This window comes from Taeniopygia guttata, chromosome 5, assembly GCF_048771995.1.
Source record: "Taeniopygia guttata chromosome 5, bTaeGut7.mat, whole genome shotgun sequence".
In the NCBI taxonomy this organism is placed as follows: Eukaryota; Metazoa; Chordata; class Aves; order Passeriformes; family Estrildidae; genus Taeniopygia; species Taeniopygia guttata.
In genome coordinates, this window is record NC_133030.1 from 29,085,221 (window position 1) to 29,103,296 (window position 18,076).

An 18,076-nucleotide genomic window follows, 5' to 3' on the forward strand; every position below is an offset into this window, starting at 1 on the left:
AGTGTGTACATGGATTGTGTCATCAATAGTTAGTGCTTTTATGGTATTAAATGGTAGGGAATTTTTTTAAAATGTAAAGTAGGCGTACTTTCAAGGAAGTTTATATTTGCCAGTTTCACATGTCATTTTGGAGAACTATCTACATCTCTGGATTTTGTTTCATTTAGAATATGACTAAGTGGGAGAGCCCAAATTACTGGTGCAAGACTGCTTCATGCTTTTTGTTTTCATAGCTCAAACTTTCTGAATCCACAAATGTTCTGCAAGTTTTGTCTAGGTCTTGATTTTAGTAGAAGTTCTCTCACATAACATTTAAACTGGGCTTCAGTATTGCATCATCCATGAAAAAGCAAATTGCTTTGTAGAGAAATATAACAAAGGGAGACATGTTTTATCTTGTGTTTGGTTTTGCTGTGTCTTTTTATCATAGCAGAAAATGAATTTGAGTAACTGCTTGTAGATTTAGGAATAAATAAACTTTTTTTACTGGTGTTGTTGAAAGGTTCATGGGTAATACATGTAATCCTCAGTGTGAAAAAATGAGATTTCCTGATTGATTTTAGAAGTCAAAAACCTCTGAGCAATGATTCATAGTCTTTTGAAGTGAGTCCTATTGGGACAGTCTATGACCATGACAATAAAGACCACAATAATCACTTTGCCACACAACCAATGGGTAACCTGAGTCTTTGAAAGAATGATCAAAAAACTTACTTGCGTAATGTCCCTGAGAGCTGTGGTGTCCCTTATGTGGTGTCTCCCTGTCTTTTTGGGGCAGGAGAGGTGCATCCATGTGAGCTCCATCTGCAGAATAGGGAAGGGCTGCTTTAGCTGTGGCACTGTGGTGGGCACTGCGTCACTGGGCTTTGTGTGTGCCTGCCTGTCACACACCGCTGCAGGACCGCCCTGTGCAGCGCAACGCTGCTGGCCAGGGTGGGAGGCTAAGGTTACCCTACATCACTCCATACAGTCGTGAAGTCATCACACTGCTTTAGTAAGTGCTCTAAGCCATTTTTCCCCCAGTCTCTTATTTTGATGCTCTCAGTTGCATCCTGTTCCTTAACGACGAGAAGTAATGGCCAGCGTAGTTCATAAGTGACAAATATTTATTTCTTATTGAGGCATGTTGCAACCTGTTTCCTAACAGAACACAAGTTCTGCTTTGAAATGTATGACTCTCCGGATTTACTCTCCTTTTCATTACCTAATCAAGGTCTGAAACCTAGTTGCTTTTGTCTTTTTTATGATTTTTCTTATTTTCTATCTTTTTTTAAAATTTTATTTTATTAGAAGGAAGAGCATTTCTCATACCTGTTTTGAAGTAGGAGAAAAGATTGAATTATTTTAAAGATCTAGATAGAGAGTTGATAGGAATTTATCATTGAAGCAATGGTGATTTTTTTTGTATTCTATCACATTCAAATTCCAGTCAAGTGAAGGGATTTGGTGAACCAGTTATAATTTTAAAGCCAAAATTAATCTCATTTCTGTAACAATTGGGAAATGCTCTCATCCACATTGAGGCTGCTATTCATTCTTTTTCAATTGTTTAGGGGTTTTTTTTGACAGCTAACTCTGCTATATCTCTTTGTTATTTTTAATGTGTCTTATAGCTCTAAACCAAGAAATCGAAACTGAATTTCCAATTCATATTCATAAAATTAGCAACTGTTTTGGTTTTTATGAGTGGAAAATAAGATAATTTAAAGCCTGGGCTCAGGTAGCTTTTATATTTTTAACTAAAACTCAAATTCAGCAGAAGCTCAAAAGAACTGTCAATGTCTTGAAGATACATTTAGTCTGAAAACATAAAGATCTTGGAGGATTGCAGAAACTTGCTTTCAGCTATTCATGTTTTCCTTTACATCATTTCTGTGTGTCTGACTGTGCTCAGTACACCACAATGCTTTTATTGTCTCGCTTCCTACTGGGTGTTATTTGCATAAATTGGTTGCTTATTACAATATATGGAATGTAATCTTTTTCTATTCCATTTATTATGAATGCATGAGGCTTTCTGCAACTGAATTTCATTGGCACGTTGAGTTGAAAGAGGAAGCAAAAGAGATTCGAAGTTCATCTTGATTAGAAGGTCATCTTTTGTCCCTCATTTTATCAGCTAAGAGATGATTTTTTTTTTCCTTATAGAAACTGAAGCTGTACAGGCCTTACTTGAGGCCAGGGAATATTCCATGAGCGCTGCATTTTGGTCATCCATAGTACTAAACTGTTAGAGTGTGTCCTGGTGCTGTTTGGCCTGGGATAGCTGCCACTTCTTGTAATGATTTGTAGGCACGGCCCAGGAACTGGCAGGGACCAGGATCATTCCTGTCTGGCAGTTTTCATGTGGCCACCCTGCCTTGGAGGCTGAGAGTTCTTGATAGTCTGAACATGGGCTGTTCTGTGCCATATGGCCTGGACAAGTTTAAATTGCTGCTGATGGGAGCTGCCTGAAGAGTTGTGGGTTGTGAGTTAGGGGTGGAGAGTTAATTATGGGGGCTGAAGTTTGTTGCATGAAGTTTGGCAACTTTTTTTGCATAGCTGTGCTTCATAGTGAGTATCAAGGAATCAAGAACTTTTTTTTTTTATATGTGGTCCATAAGATAATTAGCACCCTGCACATTGTAATGTTTTTCTGGGGCTGATACTGTTGGGAAAGAATCTCGGAGTCTGCCTTTCTTGCAGTCAGACTCTGGTTAACAGATTGATTACTAAAAATGAGGAAAAGGACTTGGGGAGAGAAATTATTTGATAACAGAAATAGAGGAAACAATCTTGCACATAGAATAGTATTATAAAACTGTTTAAAATCTTTAACTTTTAAAAATCCTTTTCAAAGGATTTTTTTCAAAGTGATTGAGGGACTAATAAAAAAATAAATGTTAGAAGTGAAATTCAAATTGTTTTAAATTGTAGCATGTACTGTACTACTTGGACCTGTTTGGGCAGCTTTGATCAAAGCAGGCAGCCATTTTCAAAGAATTTGCAGATGCTGTGGCCTTCTTTTGTTGTGAGAGCAGAATATACAGATCTTGAATGTAAGAAACACCCAATGCTTCTGCTGAAGTCATTACACTGAAAAGAGAGAGTCTTAACCAAATTCCTAGGGAGATGGGTGGTCATCTTAAACAGCACAGCTGTTTGGAAATCACCAACTAACTTTAACATGGGGTCATTATATTCAATAGTCTTTTGAAAGAGTGGCAATATTCTCTAGTATCTGAATTTCTAGCTGGATCCATGATGTGGCTGTTCTCTATCTAAAAGAATAAGTAGTCCAAGTGGAAATTTAGATTAATAGGTTGGCATATTTGAGAAGGTTTTATGTGAATTTGTTTTTTCTGGATCAGTTTATTGTAATAAGACTCTTGTATTAAAAAAGAGCTGAGACGTTATTTATTGATTTAGCAAATGCTCAGTACACTAAACGTATGTTGGAACAGAACTGACAACTAAGTTGCAACCATAAGTGACAAAATTTATACCTTATTATAGACTATTGTACCAATAAGCTGAAAAGAATATGTAGAAGCAACCTTCAGCTCATTAAATTCTGCAAATGCATTAATGTCCTGCATTTTATTCCTTTGTAAATATGTTTTCTGAACATCTAGCTATCTGCCTCTGCTCACTGCTTGTTCATTTCTTACCCATTTTAATATGCTGCATAGCATAAACTCTTAATTTGTAAAGGAATAATATTTAATGCATCTTCGAGAGCTTTTAACGATGATGAAATTTCTTCATTCTGTATCTGTATTATTATCTGTAACTGCAGTGTATTATTTTTCTGTATCACAATTTTTCATGTGTTTTATTAGTTAGGGGAAAAATTTTTGGTTTTCTTATAAAATCAGATATGTTCCTCTGAATATTTTAAAAGTTTGGTTTTGTTTTTTTTTTTTTTTACCCCAGAAAACATCGTGTCTGAGAGGGTAGCTCCAGTGTTTTCTTCACAGGCAGTGCCTTGCCATGATACTATGAATTTTTTTTCTTTTTGATAGTTTGCCAAAGGGTCTTTGTTCAACTTGGTAATACCAATGATCTGGTTATTACTAGGCTTGTAATGACACACAAGTATGTGACCTTAATTGGGACATGAAGATTGCCTGGTTCTGATGCCTGTAGCATTTTACTGTTTTTCTAGAAGATCTGTATCTTTTAATTTTTGAAAATAGATGGTGTTATCTTTTGTTCTGTGGGAGTATTGAGATAGTTGGGTTCTTCTATATTTTACAAAGCTTTTTAGAAGTTTTACAGGTGATGTGAACCATCTATCTTTTTGCTTTATGATAGTTAAACAAAGTAGAATGTGAACTATTGAACCATCTTCATAGAATGCCTTGCCCGGTTTTGAGGCTGGTGTGGTATGAAGTGAGCAGAGAAGAGAATGACAGTATAAAGCAGTAGCTCTGTCCAGCCCAAGTAATTTCTGCCCCTAGGTGAGCTGAAATAAAAGAAACTGATACTCTGCACTTTTTTTTTTTAATGTAACATTTCTAGTTAGGTGAGCTGTGGCTCTTCATGAGAGCTTTGGCTGTTAATATGCAGTCCTCATAAATTGGAAGTGAACAGAGCTCAAATGACCTTGTAAAAGAGCAGAAATAACAATTTACTGAACCACTAGCCCTGTCAAACTTCTTTCTTAATAAACTGTTGAGAATAGAATGCCAAAACCTCTCTCTATGAACTCATTAGTCACCTTAAATTACCTCCCATTGATTGGATTCTCCTGGAAACTGCTAAAAACTGTAAAAATTTAGAAAGCTCTTTCTTTCCATAGGATTTCGTACAGCTCCAAATAATTTTTTATTTCTTTTTAAAGTGGTAGGACATACCATGGAAAACATTCTCTTTTTTTGCACTAGAAGAAGCCAAACATAAGTCTTTAATATTGCAATAATATTTGATGAGCTGAATCACAGTCAAGAAACTTGCTTTTGGATATTTGACTGTTGATTCTTGATCTTCTCAATATACATTGAAGTCATATCTGAATTCATAAAAGTGTGTAGATTTTTCCTTCACATCCTTTTTGTGGACATCAGCTGCACTTTTAGTTCAGACCTGTCAGGTACGTGTTTCAAGAGACAGGTATAAAAATAGTCCCACTGCGGTAAAGGAGTTTACTCAGTGGAAATGTCACTCTTCCTTTCTTATTGCAGAATGGGTGGAGTAGACGACCTTTAAAAGTCCAAGCTATTCTACAGAATTACTAGGGTTGGAAAAGAACTCTAAGATGATTAAGTCCAACTTTCAATGTAGTATCACCTTTTTAATCACTAGGCCATGTCCCCAGTTGCCACATCCACAAGTCTTTTGAACACTTCCAGGGATGCCCACGACTTCCCTGGGCAACCTTTTCAGTGAAGGAAATTTTCCTGATATCCAATCCAAACTTTCCCTGACACATCTTGAGGCTGTTTCTTCTCATCCTGTCAATTGTTACCTAGGAGAAGAGGTTCACCCACACGTAACCACAACCTCCTTTCCTGTAGTTGTTCAGACTGACAAGATTTCCCCTGAGCCTCCTTTTCTCCAGGCTAAACAACTTCAGCTTCCTCAGCCACTGATCATAAGACACGTACTCCAGACCTTTCACCAGCTCCACTGCCCTTCTCTGGACCCACTCCAGCACCTCAATGTCCATATTGTAAGGAGGGGCCCAAAACTGGGCACAGGGTTTGAGACGTGGCCTCACCAATGCCAGCTACAGGGTAACAATCTGCCCTGGTCCTGCTGGTCACGATATTGCTGATACACACAGGGATGCCTTTGGCCTTTTTGAGCCCACACTGGCTTGTGTTCAGCCAATGTCAGTCAGCACCCCCAGGTCCTTTTCTGCTGGGCAGCTTTCCAGCCACTCTTCCCAAGCTTGTAGTGCTGGCTGGGTTGGCTGTACAGGACCCGGAGCTTCACTTTGTTGAACCTCCTACAACTGGCCTGGCCCATCAATGCAGCCTGTCCAGATCCCTCTGCAGAGCCTTCCTGCCCTCCAGCAGATCAACACTCCCACCCAAATTAGCCTCATCTATGAACTCAGTCCCCTCATCCAGGTCATTGAAGATGTCAAACGGGGCTGGCCCCGTACCGAGCCCTGGCAAACGCCACTGGTGACCGGCTGCCAGCTGCATGTAAGGCCATTGACCGCCGCTCTCTCAGCCTGGCTATCCTGCCAGTTTTCTACCCAATTTATGCTGCGGCAATAAGCCCTGAAAACTGCCCCAGAAAAAATAAATCTCTGATGATTAAAACAGTCCTAAGTCTGTTGCCTGAAACTAGGAGGATTTTTTTTCCTTCCTGTGAAATAAAAGTAGAGGCAGCTGCATTATGTTATAATAAGTGTCCTTTATACTTTCCCATCTCCCCAGTTATGGAGGTGTAATTTTTTTTAAACAAGAAACTGTTGCAGTAAATGTCAATGCTTATGGTTTGTGCAGTGACAGCAGAAATATATTTTTTAATTCATGGCAAGCATTGCTTTATTAACAAAATATACTGCTACAACTTGTTCAACATCCCAATTTATAAACAGAATATATTGTGTATATATATAATATATATTGTATACATATATAGTATATATATATATACTATATATATATTGTAGTGTAGAATCAGCTGACAGGTTCGTTCCAATTGCAGTTGTGAAAAACTGAAATCTGAGGTACAGTTAAGAACAAGCACCGGTGAGTTCCATGAGCACTCACAAGGTTCCCCCCAGATAAAACAATGCCAAATGCAGAAAAATTAGTTCTAGAAGCATGATGTGAAATATATTGGGTTTGAGTACCATGAAAATGTAGCCATTGCTGATAGTTTTACAAACAGAATATGCCTTGTAGAACTTCTGCTGGCATTTAAAAAGAATTATTGATAAAAATAACTATTTTCAATGTCTTGTTTTAATTTTTACTTTCTTTTGGTCTCTTGTATGAAGGTGAAAAAATGAGCTGATTGCTAAGAGAGTACATTTTATAGGCTTAAGAATTGTAATTTTAAGTGCTAATAGCAAAAATATAAAATTGAGCTAGATGACATAGGAAAAGTATTTCAAACAGTTATTAGCCCTTACTGAAGAATTTAAATTACTACTTTTTCCTTCTAACTCCTGGTAATAAAGGAACAATCTTTTTTCCATCTCCATCCTCAGTCTTCTCACAAAATTAAGGAGCAGTTATTTTCAGAGACACACATGAGAAATGGGTATTTATCTCTGCTGTCTTGTACGGAAAAAAAATTGGTAATTTTATGTTGTTTTTCTTTACTTTCCTTTCACATGGGATCACAGACATCTGCTAATGACCTGGGATCTTAGCCAAGAGCTAGAGGCAGTGGGAGAAAATGCAGGATATTTATAACTTCATTATAATCCATCATTTCTTCCTTGCTATCTTCATTGCAAGAGAGATATCATTCAGTATAAAAAACCCCCACTTAACTCTCTCAGTACTTATTTTGCTCATTTTAAGAGTATCAGTAAAATTAACTGCTCTGCCTTTTTTTTTTATTCTTTTTCAGTAGTCATTCAGACACAGATAACAATGGTATCACAACATCTAAAGCAACAACTTACATTATTTTTCTGGCATGAAGTAATATCTGGGGCAGGGGAATGAGATGTCTAAAACATCTGGCCATGGAGTAAAACAGTGTGACTGTAGAGAATATTGTGTTGCTTCTTCCAGCTGTGACATTAGCCCTTGCTAGACTCCTGAAAAGCTGAAGATTTTAGCTTCCCCCATGGTTCCATTATTGAATGGTCTGGCCCAGAATTCACTCAGGAAAAATCTTCCTTCCTGGGGTATTTCTGGCACTCGTCTAAGTCACAATGTTACTGTTCTGCTGTTGAAGATGCACAGCACAGAAATTAAATTTGTACCTCTAACATCCAACTCAGCACTCAAACCTGTAGTTCCAGGTTCTTGGGACAGAGAAAAGAAACCACTTAATTTCTCATCTGCTTATTAATTAAGTGGTTTGTAGACAGTGTTGCAAGTTGTGTGTAGCTAACCATTTGATTCCAATCTTCTTCCTTTCCCTAAGGATGCTTACTGAAGTTTTTATCTAGTTTTAAAGACCCCAAAACCACAAAATGCAATGTGTGAATCTTAAAGTATTCATTAGAAAAGCCAAAAATTGTCGTATGTTTTTCAGTGTAGAAAGCTTTATTAGGACAAGTATAGCTGGACTGAGCTAAGTCAATATTGATGTAGTTTCAAATGCTGTAGAATTTGGACTATATGGCTATTACATAAAAATTGCTCTTCTCAATGATAAATCAATGATAACACAATAGGAAACCCCGTTGGAAAGGAAAAGAGATGAGAGGTATGTGCTTTTGTACAGGCAGATGAAAATACACAAGCTGATGTTTATAGCAGAATACCAGCAATTTTATAAAAAAGAAAAGAATAAAAGAATTAGAGAGTACGGTTGTGTCCTTGGTGATGAAGCAGTTTAGAACTTTTTAAAGTTCAAGTTCTATCAGAACATTTATAAATTAGACTGATGTGGTAAGCACAGACTTTTTCTGTTTTTCAAAATTCAAGATTTTTAAAAATGAGTGAATAAGGCGTATTTTTGTGAATATATAATTCAGCAATAAAATGGCCAGAATGTTAAGCTACTACTCAGCCTAATTAGAATCCAATATTTTCCCTCCTGTCCCCCCCAGAAGAACAGTAGTTTTGTCACATATTATCTGTGACTTTCTTTAGTATTTTTATTGTATGGATTCTCCAAATACCTTAATCAAGCTTGAACTTTCATGCTGTTAAATTTAGTGTGTGTCCATACATTACCACACAGAGCAGACCGTTTTTCCTCTGGAAAGAAATTTACACCTGATAAGAAGAACAAAAAAATCATTGTTGTCTCTCACAGGGAGAATTAAAGCACAAAGAGATTTAAGGACACACAGGAAGCCTGTTGGCAGAGCCAAGAACAGAACTGTCTCTTAAGTTCTGCTGCAAATGCCTCTGCCAGGGGCCAGGCTGCTTGAGCCAGAGAGAAGCCGTCCCTTTCACAGCCCTGCTTCCGGTTGGACTGGGAAAAAGAAACTGAAAAGGCAGGATAGAGAGAAGGAAAAGAAATAATCCTGGTTGTGAAGCTGTGGCCTCTTGTTAAGAGAGAAAAAACGTTCCCAACCTAACCAACCGATGCCTTCCCCCCTTCCGCTTTGTCCATTCAGACCAAGGAGTAATGTTGCTGAAGTAATCCAAATGTCACAGTGGAGGGTTCTGTGCATCTGATCAGCATAATGTGCTTCCCTTTGCTTGTGCTTTCTCTGGCCATGTACAGAAAGCCCTTCAGCTGACATTTGTGTAATATTTGTTAAGACAAAACGTGCAGAAAAAGCCTTGCATTATTGCAGCAACCTCCTAGATTTGTTTTTAAATATTCCTTCCTTGCATTCTCCTTCTGCCTTCTTATGTAAATTAATCTTGTAAAGATTGTGGGATGAAGGCTTTCATTATTTTGGCAAGAATTGCTTAGATCTGTATAATTCTATTTAATGTAATATTTTTTCACCTTAAATCTGAGAATTGGAGGCTACATCTGAGAAGTAGCAGCAATATAATTAAATGTGATTTAGGTGTAACCCAAACATCAACAGCTTGAGGCGGGCAAGGCTCTGTAAGGAAAACACACCAAATATGAGATGCAGCATATCTGTAGCTCATAGTGGAGACTGTGGCAAACAGATAGGGCAGGACTGAGCCTCTTAGACTTCATGCAGTTACTCAAACTGCCCTGACCTATTGGCTGAGTGTGATTTTGTTGGTATAGTAAATAACAGCACCTCTGTAACACTTAATTCGTTTTGTAGCTGTGTCTGCTGCAGTTGCATTGATACTCTGAAGCTTTCTATCTACTGGTGAGGAAGTTTTCCTTTATCTCGCTTGCATGGCAAATTTTTAATGGAAATCAGGCTGTCAAGTTTCTTCAACCTTTATAAAATCACTTGTTGGTTCTGTGGTCAGAAGTAGCTCTTGGCTGTGTGCCTTGCTTCAGTTGAGTCTTCTCCACTTTTATTAAACTGGGGTATTTTAAAGGCCATTTTTAAATTGTGCTGTGCAAGAAGATAATTGTCTTTTGATTTTGGTCCTGGTTATTAGCTGTGGCAATTTATCTTAGGATTCTAACTTTAGCCTAGTGTTTTTCAGTTAAACTGCTTTTGGTGTATTGTCAATAATGATGCTTGTGAACTATGCCTGTATTAAGTAGCAATTTTATCTATTCGAAAATCTTTTTTTTTTTATCTTTTTCCTTTACCAAATAAACTCTCTTGTAATTTCTGAGATTTCCAAGTTTGATTTAATGTCCTAATGTTACTATTACACATTGATCATTTCAGACACTGGCAAATAAGAAAATAGATGCTGTCCAAATAAGACTTGATAAAACTGTTCTATTAACTTGCTGCTTCTAAAAGTTGTAGCTTCCTCAGTCTGCTTTCCCTTCCCTTTTCCTCTGCGTCAGTCAAGGCTGGTCCTTGCTCGTTCATTATTCTCAAAGAAAAATGCAAGTCTTATTTTCCAGAAATTATTTAAGGGAAAAAATCCCTGAATCCAGAAAATGCTTATTTATCAATATTGATCCCTTACATTTGCAAACTTGGCATTACGTGCTGTACCTGGAAGTTTACTGGATTTTTTTTTTCATGTGACTCTGAGACTTGGCATGAGTGACTTGGAAAAACATTCAATTTCCCAAATTATTAAGCCCTAAAGCATAACAGTCAATTTACTGTCATTTTAAAAAATTAGATTTTTTTTTTTTCTTCTTGCAATCCAGGTTCTGATTGGATTAGGAAAGGAAAGTTTTATGGTCAGGAAATTTATATTGCCAAACCTTCATTACTAATAGAATGACCCTATTATCTTCAAAATTAAAACATTTATTAGTCTAAGAGGGATGCTATCAGAGGATAAAGAGAGCCCCTTCCACTTACAATGTATATGTATTTGTTGTGATCAGCTGTGATAGATGTGTAGCAATTCAATGCATACTAATTCAAAGAAAAGTCAAAGGTACTGATATTAACTGAGCCTTGTGTTACAGTCAGTAGCATTAATTTGAATCTCATGCATTAGAGAACAGTTTAATTATCTCCAACCTTTTGGAGGAACAAAAGAAAAACTGCCAGTCAACACACTTGTGTCAGTCTTAGTGTGTGTCATAGAGAGGTTGTAGATTCAAGGGATTATTCACAGGCCATTGGTTTGATGATAACTAAGAATATAAAATAAAAAAATTCTTTATAACATGCACAGGAAGTTGGGAGAAATAGAATATGCTGAAACTTTTTTTCAACAATAAATAGGCCTTTTTAAAAAGAAGAATTTGAAAATAAAAGACTTCACACTTTTAATATCAGAGCAAAAATTTCAATTTTTAAGCTTAAAAGTCCCAAATCATTACTGTTAATAGACAAAATCTGAAAATTCTTTCACTTTTGGTAACTGGATAGGCTCCATGCCCTATTTTACTTTTCAGCAGTAGAACAAAATATATTATAAAAAAATATATCAGAAAAAAATATAGTCATCTGTCTGCTAATGCATACTTGTACACAGACAAGCAGGTCAAATGTGATATAACCTCAGACTAATAAATAAGGTATTTTTCAGTGTCTTGAAAATTCATTATTTAAGAAAGATGTAAAAAACCCACTATAAATTCTGGCTTTTAAGCTAGCAAAGGAGAGCAGAGAGAAGATTTCGGATTCTGCTGTCAAAATGGGAAAGAATCAGAACAGATTATTGCTCTTACAAAGCTCCTAGTAGTGAAAAATATTGTTACGCTTATTACTCACAAATCTAATTGCCAAGCATGTTTCCAATTTCTAAAGAGGAAGAGTTTTACTACTTTAGTATTGTGAAACACAATTTATAAAGGTTTATGCAAAGAGGAAAAGAAATGTTTTCTGGCACATGGTCATCACTGTTCCTTAGGACAGGAGGTATCCTTCTTTGAAATTTCCTAGACTCCTCCAATTTTTTTATCTTTTGGTAAGACAAGGTGCATTTCCAATTGATATTCCTCATATAACATTTTAAAAATGGACTTTGTAGAAAGGTACAAATTCTCAAGCATTCTTGAAGAAGTAACCCAAAACCATATCTCAGTTTGTTCTACCAAATTTTATTTTGTTTTGAATTAACTAATAAATCCTGATATTCTTGTCAGGGGTGACCCGATACTAATTGCCGATTTTTGGTGTAGATTTACTTTGTAGTCCGTGCTGATTTCAGTTTATACTTCATAATTTTTGATTTCCAAAAGAATTTCAGAAGTTGTTTGCAGAGTGACCTATTCATTTAACCTCTAATACATTTCTATTTCACAAAAAATAAATAGTCAGTCTTTCTAGTCTTCATTTTAAATAGGATTAACTCAATGGTGATAATTCAACAGATGTCTTAATGCCTTCTCATAACCTTTTCAGAAAGGCAGGATTTTTTTTTTCCCACTGTTAGGACTGTTGACAAGTGATAAATTGTAGAATATTTCACAGATTACCATGGGATATGGACCACATACAGCTGGACAAGTGCAGGGAACAGACATGGCAAAGCCAGTTAGGGCTTTGTTGAAAGGCTCATTCTTGCATGGAACAAAGTGAACAGTGCCAGTCACGCAGAGCAGCCATGCAGGGAAGACAGAGTTGTCTCAGCCAAATGGTGTGTTCTCTGCAGGATACCATATCCAACTCATGTTTCTTGAAAAACCTCATCTTCCTGAAGTTTCATTTCAGATGCGAGACTTGGAAGGCTCCCAGAAGAATCTTCTTTTCCCCACCACCCCCACCTCGTGATCAGCAAAATCTGTGATTCAATCTATTGTATAATGAAATATGCTGGTACATAAGCCCAGAATGATTAATTAGAGGACTTTTTGTGTAATCTGCAGCTGTTATTGCTGAATGGTATTTGGACTAATGTCTCTGATACTAGAAAAGGCTTTAATTTAAAGTACTCTCCTTTCTTTTTATACAAGTAATAAATTCATTGCTGTGCTTCACTTCTCCATTTTTTCTGCAGTACACCAAATCAAAGAGGCTTTTCTGACTAAATTGATGCTTTATTCAATTAAATTAATTGTAATTTATCCTCACAGAAGGAGAGTAATTTACTAGAAAGAATGAAAACAAAACAGTACAAATCAGCCTTTAATAGAAGTTCAGCAAGTAATTTTTTTGAAATTCTGATGTGTCACCATCCTAGGGTTATGTCACTGTTTTCAGAGTATCCAGTTTTGCTTGTATTATATCTTTTCCTCTCAAGGCCTAATTAAGAGGGTCTGACTTGAAACATATTTGAATTAAAGCATCTGAGTAACCATGTGTGTTTGATAGAGAGTAAATGCAACAGCTTTTAACTGAGACTGTGGAGTTAGAGGCTTTTCTTTCAGAGCATCCAAGGTACTCTAGGAGAGAAGGCATGCCCAGTAATTTGCACAGTTGGCTTAAATTGCTATGGATGCTCTAGAAATGCAAAGGGGTATGAGAACATCCCACAACCTTCTACTAATTGATAGCTAATTATTACTAATGATTACTATGATTACTAATTACTCCTACATTATCTATAGGAAAATTAACCATGAAAATGTTAAATGACTTTCAGTGTCGTACAAAATTTCAACAACAGAACAAGTAGTAAAATGCTGTTGTTCTAAAATACCAGCTTCAGTGTCCAGATGACATTGATTAGTGTTGCTATCCTGAAAGATTGCCACCTGTGAAGATTTTATTTTATTATACTTAGCTCAGTTACTAATTCTCAAAGATCCATTGTGAACCTTTCAGAAAGGAGGACAGCACTTAATGAGGAAACTATCCCAGAATCAAGATACTTCTCTAGGCTGCATTTATCCCTGTTGTGAGAGGTTCTACCACGTGAAGTGTGGGTTTCTAAACTGATATAGAGTCCAGCTGCTTTTAGTACAATGAGTCATGCAAAATTCCTGAATTTATTCCATGTTGATACTCTGAAATGGGCATGGTATTGCCTTGCTCCCCTTACTTAAAGATAATTCATCCTGTAATTTCTTAGTCCTTTATACTGCTTGACTCTGTCCTCTGTCAATCTTCAGAACTAGTTCTTGACATCTTGAACTTAGATCAAATTCTTTCCTCCTGCTCCTTATATTCACATTTCCATCTACTGATTTCATTGAGGTGCTCACACAGGAGGAACTTTCTCCTTTAAACTTAAGTGTCCTGTCTTAGAGATGTCCTGCAAGTTTTACATGCTAACCAGGTAGGGAAGAGGTCCTAGTGGTCCTGCTGAGGGAACACCAGTGTTCACTGGAGAATTCACATGAGAATAACTTTGCCAGGACCCTGAGCCCTTTTAAGGTCTTTTCAGGGCTTATTCTTGCCTCATAGCCCAATTTGCTGCTCACAGACATGTGAGCATGTGCTTGGAAGCACCTCTGCCCTGAATCTCTTGACCATCAGCTTGGACTCTACTCCTAATTAATATTCCTTACCTCAATACTCCTCACCTTAAACATTCCTTGGTGAATTTTACACAGCCCTGCAGATCCCCCACAAATATCCAAAATTCCCCTGTTTCTTTTTTTCCCCTCCAGATTGTTGGCTGTGAAGTCCAGGTTGACCCTCTCCAAAGCTCCACTTCATTCTCTTAGCGGCCTACAGTAGTGACTGGAGAGTTTGTCTCTGTTTTTTTTTATTTTGGTTTGGTTTTTTTTAATCCCTTGTCTCTTACATTTGTATCCCTGTGTTTTGTTCATGGCTTTCTCTGTATATTTTGAATGGAAATGTTTCTTGAGCTGATAATCCTAGTGAAGCAGATGCTCTGAGATGCTACATACCTTTACAAATACAAAGAGGGGTAGTCACATTTTTCGAAATAGGAATGTTATTGATTCTTCAACTGGAAATTAGCATCTCGTCCTAGTTCGAGATGAAATATGATCTGAAAACTGAAGTTTCAGGAGAGGATCTTCCAGAAAAAGACATGTCACTGTGTGTTTGGTGGGAAGAGAAGATAAAGTATGTTGCCTCAGGTGGTGTCACTTACTGACCAGATGAGTCAGATAGAAATATCGCTTGAGTGAAATCTGCATGCAGGTTAGACTTTGCTTTGCTTCTGATCTGTAATTTTGACGCTGAGTTTATGTAATTGTACCAAAGAGCCTCGATCATGCCTTTCAGTCACATTTATGATGAGAACTGTAAACACTCAGGGTAGGAAAGATCCTCAAGAATTTACGTAAAATCTGAATATAAAATAAGACATAGCAGGCAGGGAAGCACTTATACACTACTGCTCCTTGTCAGCACTGTGCTTGGCATACCAGCATCTTAAGGAAGATCTAACAAATGGATGCTGAGTACTCACAAGTGGATGCTGAGCACTATACATTGAGTCTGATAAAATAAAAAGACAAATGTGTGAAGATCTTTGTTCCCATGGAGTTATTAAAGGAGCAAGATCTGCAAGTAATGAAGAGTGTTTGCAGGGAAACGTATTGTTCATGCACTGTTTTATTTCTCTTGGTCTTTTCAGGTGTTCCAGGACCTTGGCACTTCTGTGTTGTCTGGTGCATTTAGAGGATACAACATCTGTCTCTTGGCATATGGACAGACAGGCTCAGGGAAAACTTACACAATGATGGGTACACCTGTGAGTTACACTATTCATTTTAAACTTAGGGTTGAGGGCAGGAGGATGTCTAGCAGAAACATTGCTTTATTTTTAAATGGTGGTTGTGGTGCTTGTTGAGCAGAATGCTTTTACATGCTTTATTTGGTTTTAAATGTATAAAATGTGAGCCTTTACATTTAGGTAAAAAATAGAGTACCAGGTAAAAATATTAGAAAGTGTGGTGTAGTTTAAATATTTATTATTAGATAAACTACTTCTTACTACATATAAATCTTATCACAGTGTTACAAAAAAAAATCAAAACCCTGGAATAGTTCTGGATTTTAAAAACTGTAGCCCAAGACAATACAAAGTATTCATTCCTGTGTGATATTTTGGCAATCTGGCCTATGCTGAGATTAAGCTACCTTCACAAATATAACTGGATACAATTCACAGTAATGTTTTTCTAACAGGCTTGTTTATTACTTGGAATATTGGCCTATGGAAAGTAATACTTCCCATTTTGACACGCATTTGAATGGAATTTACAGAAGCTGTTACATTCTGAGATTGTCTACCAGGCATCATCTAAAGTGCATTTTAATCTTGCTACTCAGATTGATGGATTCAGTTGATGATTTCCTGTGTTTTGCAACAAAAGAAGGCAATTTGATTTTTATCCATGAATATTCTTAGCTCTTGGTGAAACATACTTCTGAAAAGCAAAAAAAAAAATTAATAGTTTGAATAAAGGAACCAGTATTTTCTATATCCATGGGATTCAATTTTTAAGGTGAGATAAGGGCAAAATGTGTTTAAACCGCAAAGATAAGAGGAAAAGAACATATCTGTTCTTTTGATGGGAGTTTGGATTTTTACAATTTCATTTTCTCAATGGACATCAACAATAGGATTTAGTTACATTATTACCAGATTCTCTATTAATTTTATGTGAAATCAAGTTTTATGGCATAAAAGCCAGAAGAATTGTTTAAATTTGGCTTAATAGGTAGAAAACTAGGATATTTGTATTACCCTATTTTGAAAATATTTTAGAAATTCAGGATGGCCACAACTTGAAATTATTATTTTCAAGGAAATTTCTGGATGTTGTGTTTCTAAGAGATTTCTTGTTTTAAAAAATAACTTCTTTCACCAATGCAATACTGCTTTGGGCTGATCTTTAATAACATGTATTCACTGTGAAATAGTGTTCCAGTGTTTGGTATATACAAAACTTTTTTCCATGGTGGTCCACTTGGTGAACCTGGATTTTCTTCTTTTAACTCGGTTTCAAGTGTGCCTTCTGAAAAAAGCCTTTCATGCCATTCAGCAAGCAGAATCCACCTAAGCCCTCCCTGCTGTCTTCCCCAGGGTGTGCTGGCCCTGCTAAATTGTGAGCAATCATATAATAAGAAGAGTTCATCACACAAAACCACACTGTTACTTCAGTGCTGTGTAGACTGTTTGGGCAAAATTTAAATCACCAGTCTGGGTATTGTTAGCAGCCCCGTATTCTACTCTCTCTGAAACACAAAATTTATAAATCTAGACTATAAAGCTGTTCCAAGGCTCCATGGTGATGCCATAGCATGAAGAAATAAAACTAGAATAAGAAAAACCCAAAAATATTCATGAGCAATCAAACTGGTTTCAGTGTTTTCCTGTCTTCATCTAGTCTGCAACACCTCTGACATAGACATGTCAAGTACCATTACATCAAACAGCTTTTGGATTTAATCCAAGCCTCCAAACTTCTCACCAGTGCTGTGTACATTGCTCTAAAATTACTTTTGGTATAAATAGAGATGCTGTTCTGAAGTACGCTACATAGCTGTTTATATTGTAATCCACCATACAGTCATTACTGCACTATGATTCTGTACTTTTCTTAAAACTTGGTTTTTGTTTAAAAATAGATTTTGCATGAGTGTAAGAAAACATCTTATTTAATATTTTTTCTGTTTATTATTTGAAGGCATCCATTGGGCTGACACCTCGTATATGTGAGGTATTTTTTTTTCTTCACTTGAATTTGTTTAAGCAGTTAGTTTTCTTAATGTACTTTAAATTTACATAAATTTCTCGTTTGTGAAGGGCCTCTTTTCTAGGAAGGATGATTACTCAGACCAGATGGCATCATGCAGAGTAAAGGTCAGGTAAGTGTGTCACTGTTATGGACAACAATACAAAAGCTTTAACAACATACTCCTGTGACTGAACAAAGTAAAGACTAGTTTATTTTGTTTCTATTTTCTTAGAAGACAGTAGTTTTGGAACAAGAGGGAAAACACAGAGGAATTATGAGAAAGAATTTGGTTTAGTTTTTCTGTCTAAGTATAGTTCTTTGGATGCTGTCTGCTCACATTTGTATAAACAGTTGAAATAGGAATCCAGTGAAAATTTACTTGCTTTGTTTAACTCCTGAATTGAGCCATAATCCTACATTC

The 18,076-nt window shown here is 36.6% G+C and overlaps 1 protein-coding gene across 4 annotated transcripts in view; it reads left to right on the forward strand.

The window, feature by feature from the left end:
- The window catches only part of STARD9 (StAR related lipid transfer domain containing 9), a 96,014-nt gene that overhangs the window by 23,428 nt on the left and 54,510 nt on the right, over nucleotides 1-18,076 (forward strand). For all 4 annotated transcript variants that reach the window (XR_012056329.1, XM_030275482.4, XM_072930017.1 and 1 more), the window contains exons 4-6: nucleotides 15,546-15,662; nucleotides 17,605-17,637; nucleotides 17,724-17,785. Coding sequence is in view for 3 of the 4 variants with exons in the window: in XM_030275482.4 (XP_030131342.4) it covers nucleotides 15,546-15,662; nucleotides 17,605-17,637; nucleotides 17,724-17,785 (212 nt within the window). In the remaining variant the exon portion in view is untranslated. The remainder of the gene's footprint in view (nucleotides 1-15,545; nucleotides 15,663-17,604; nucleotides 17,638-17,723; nucleotides 17,786-18,076) is intronic.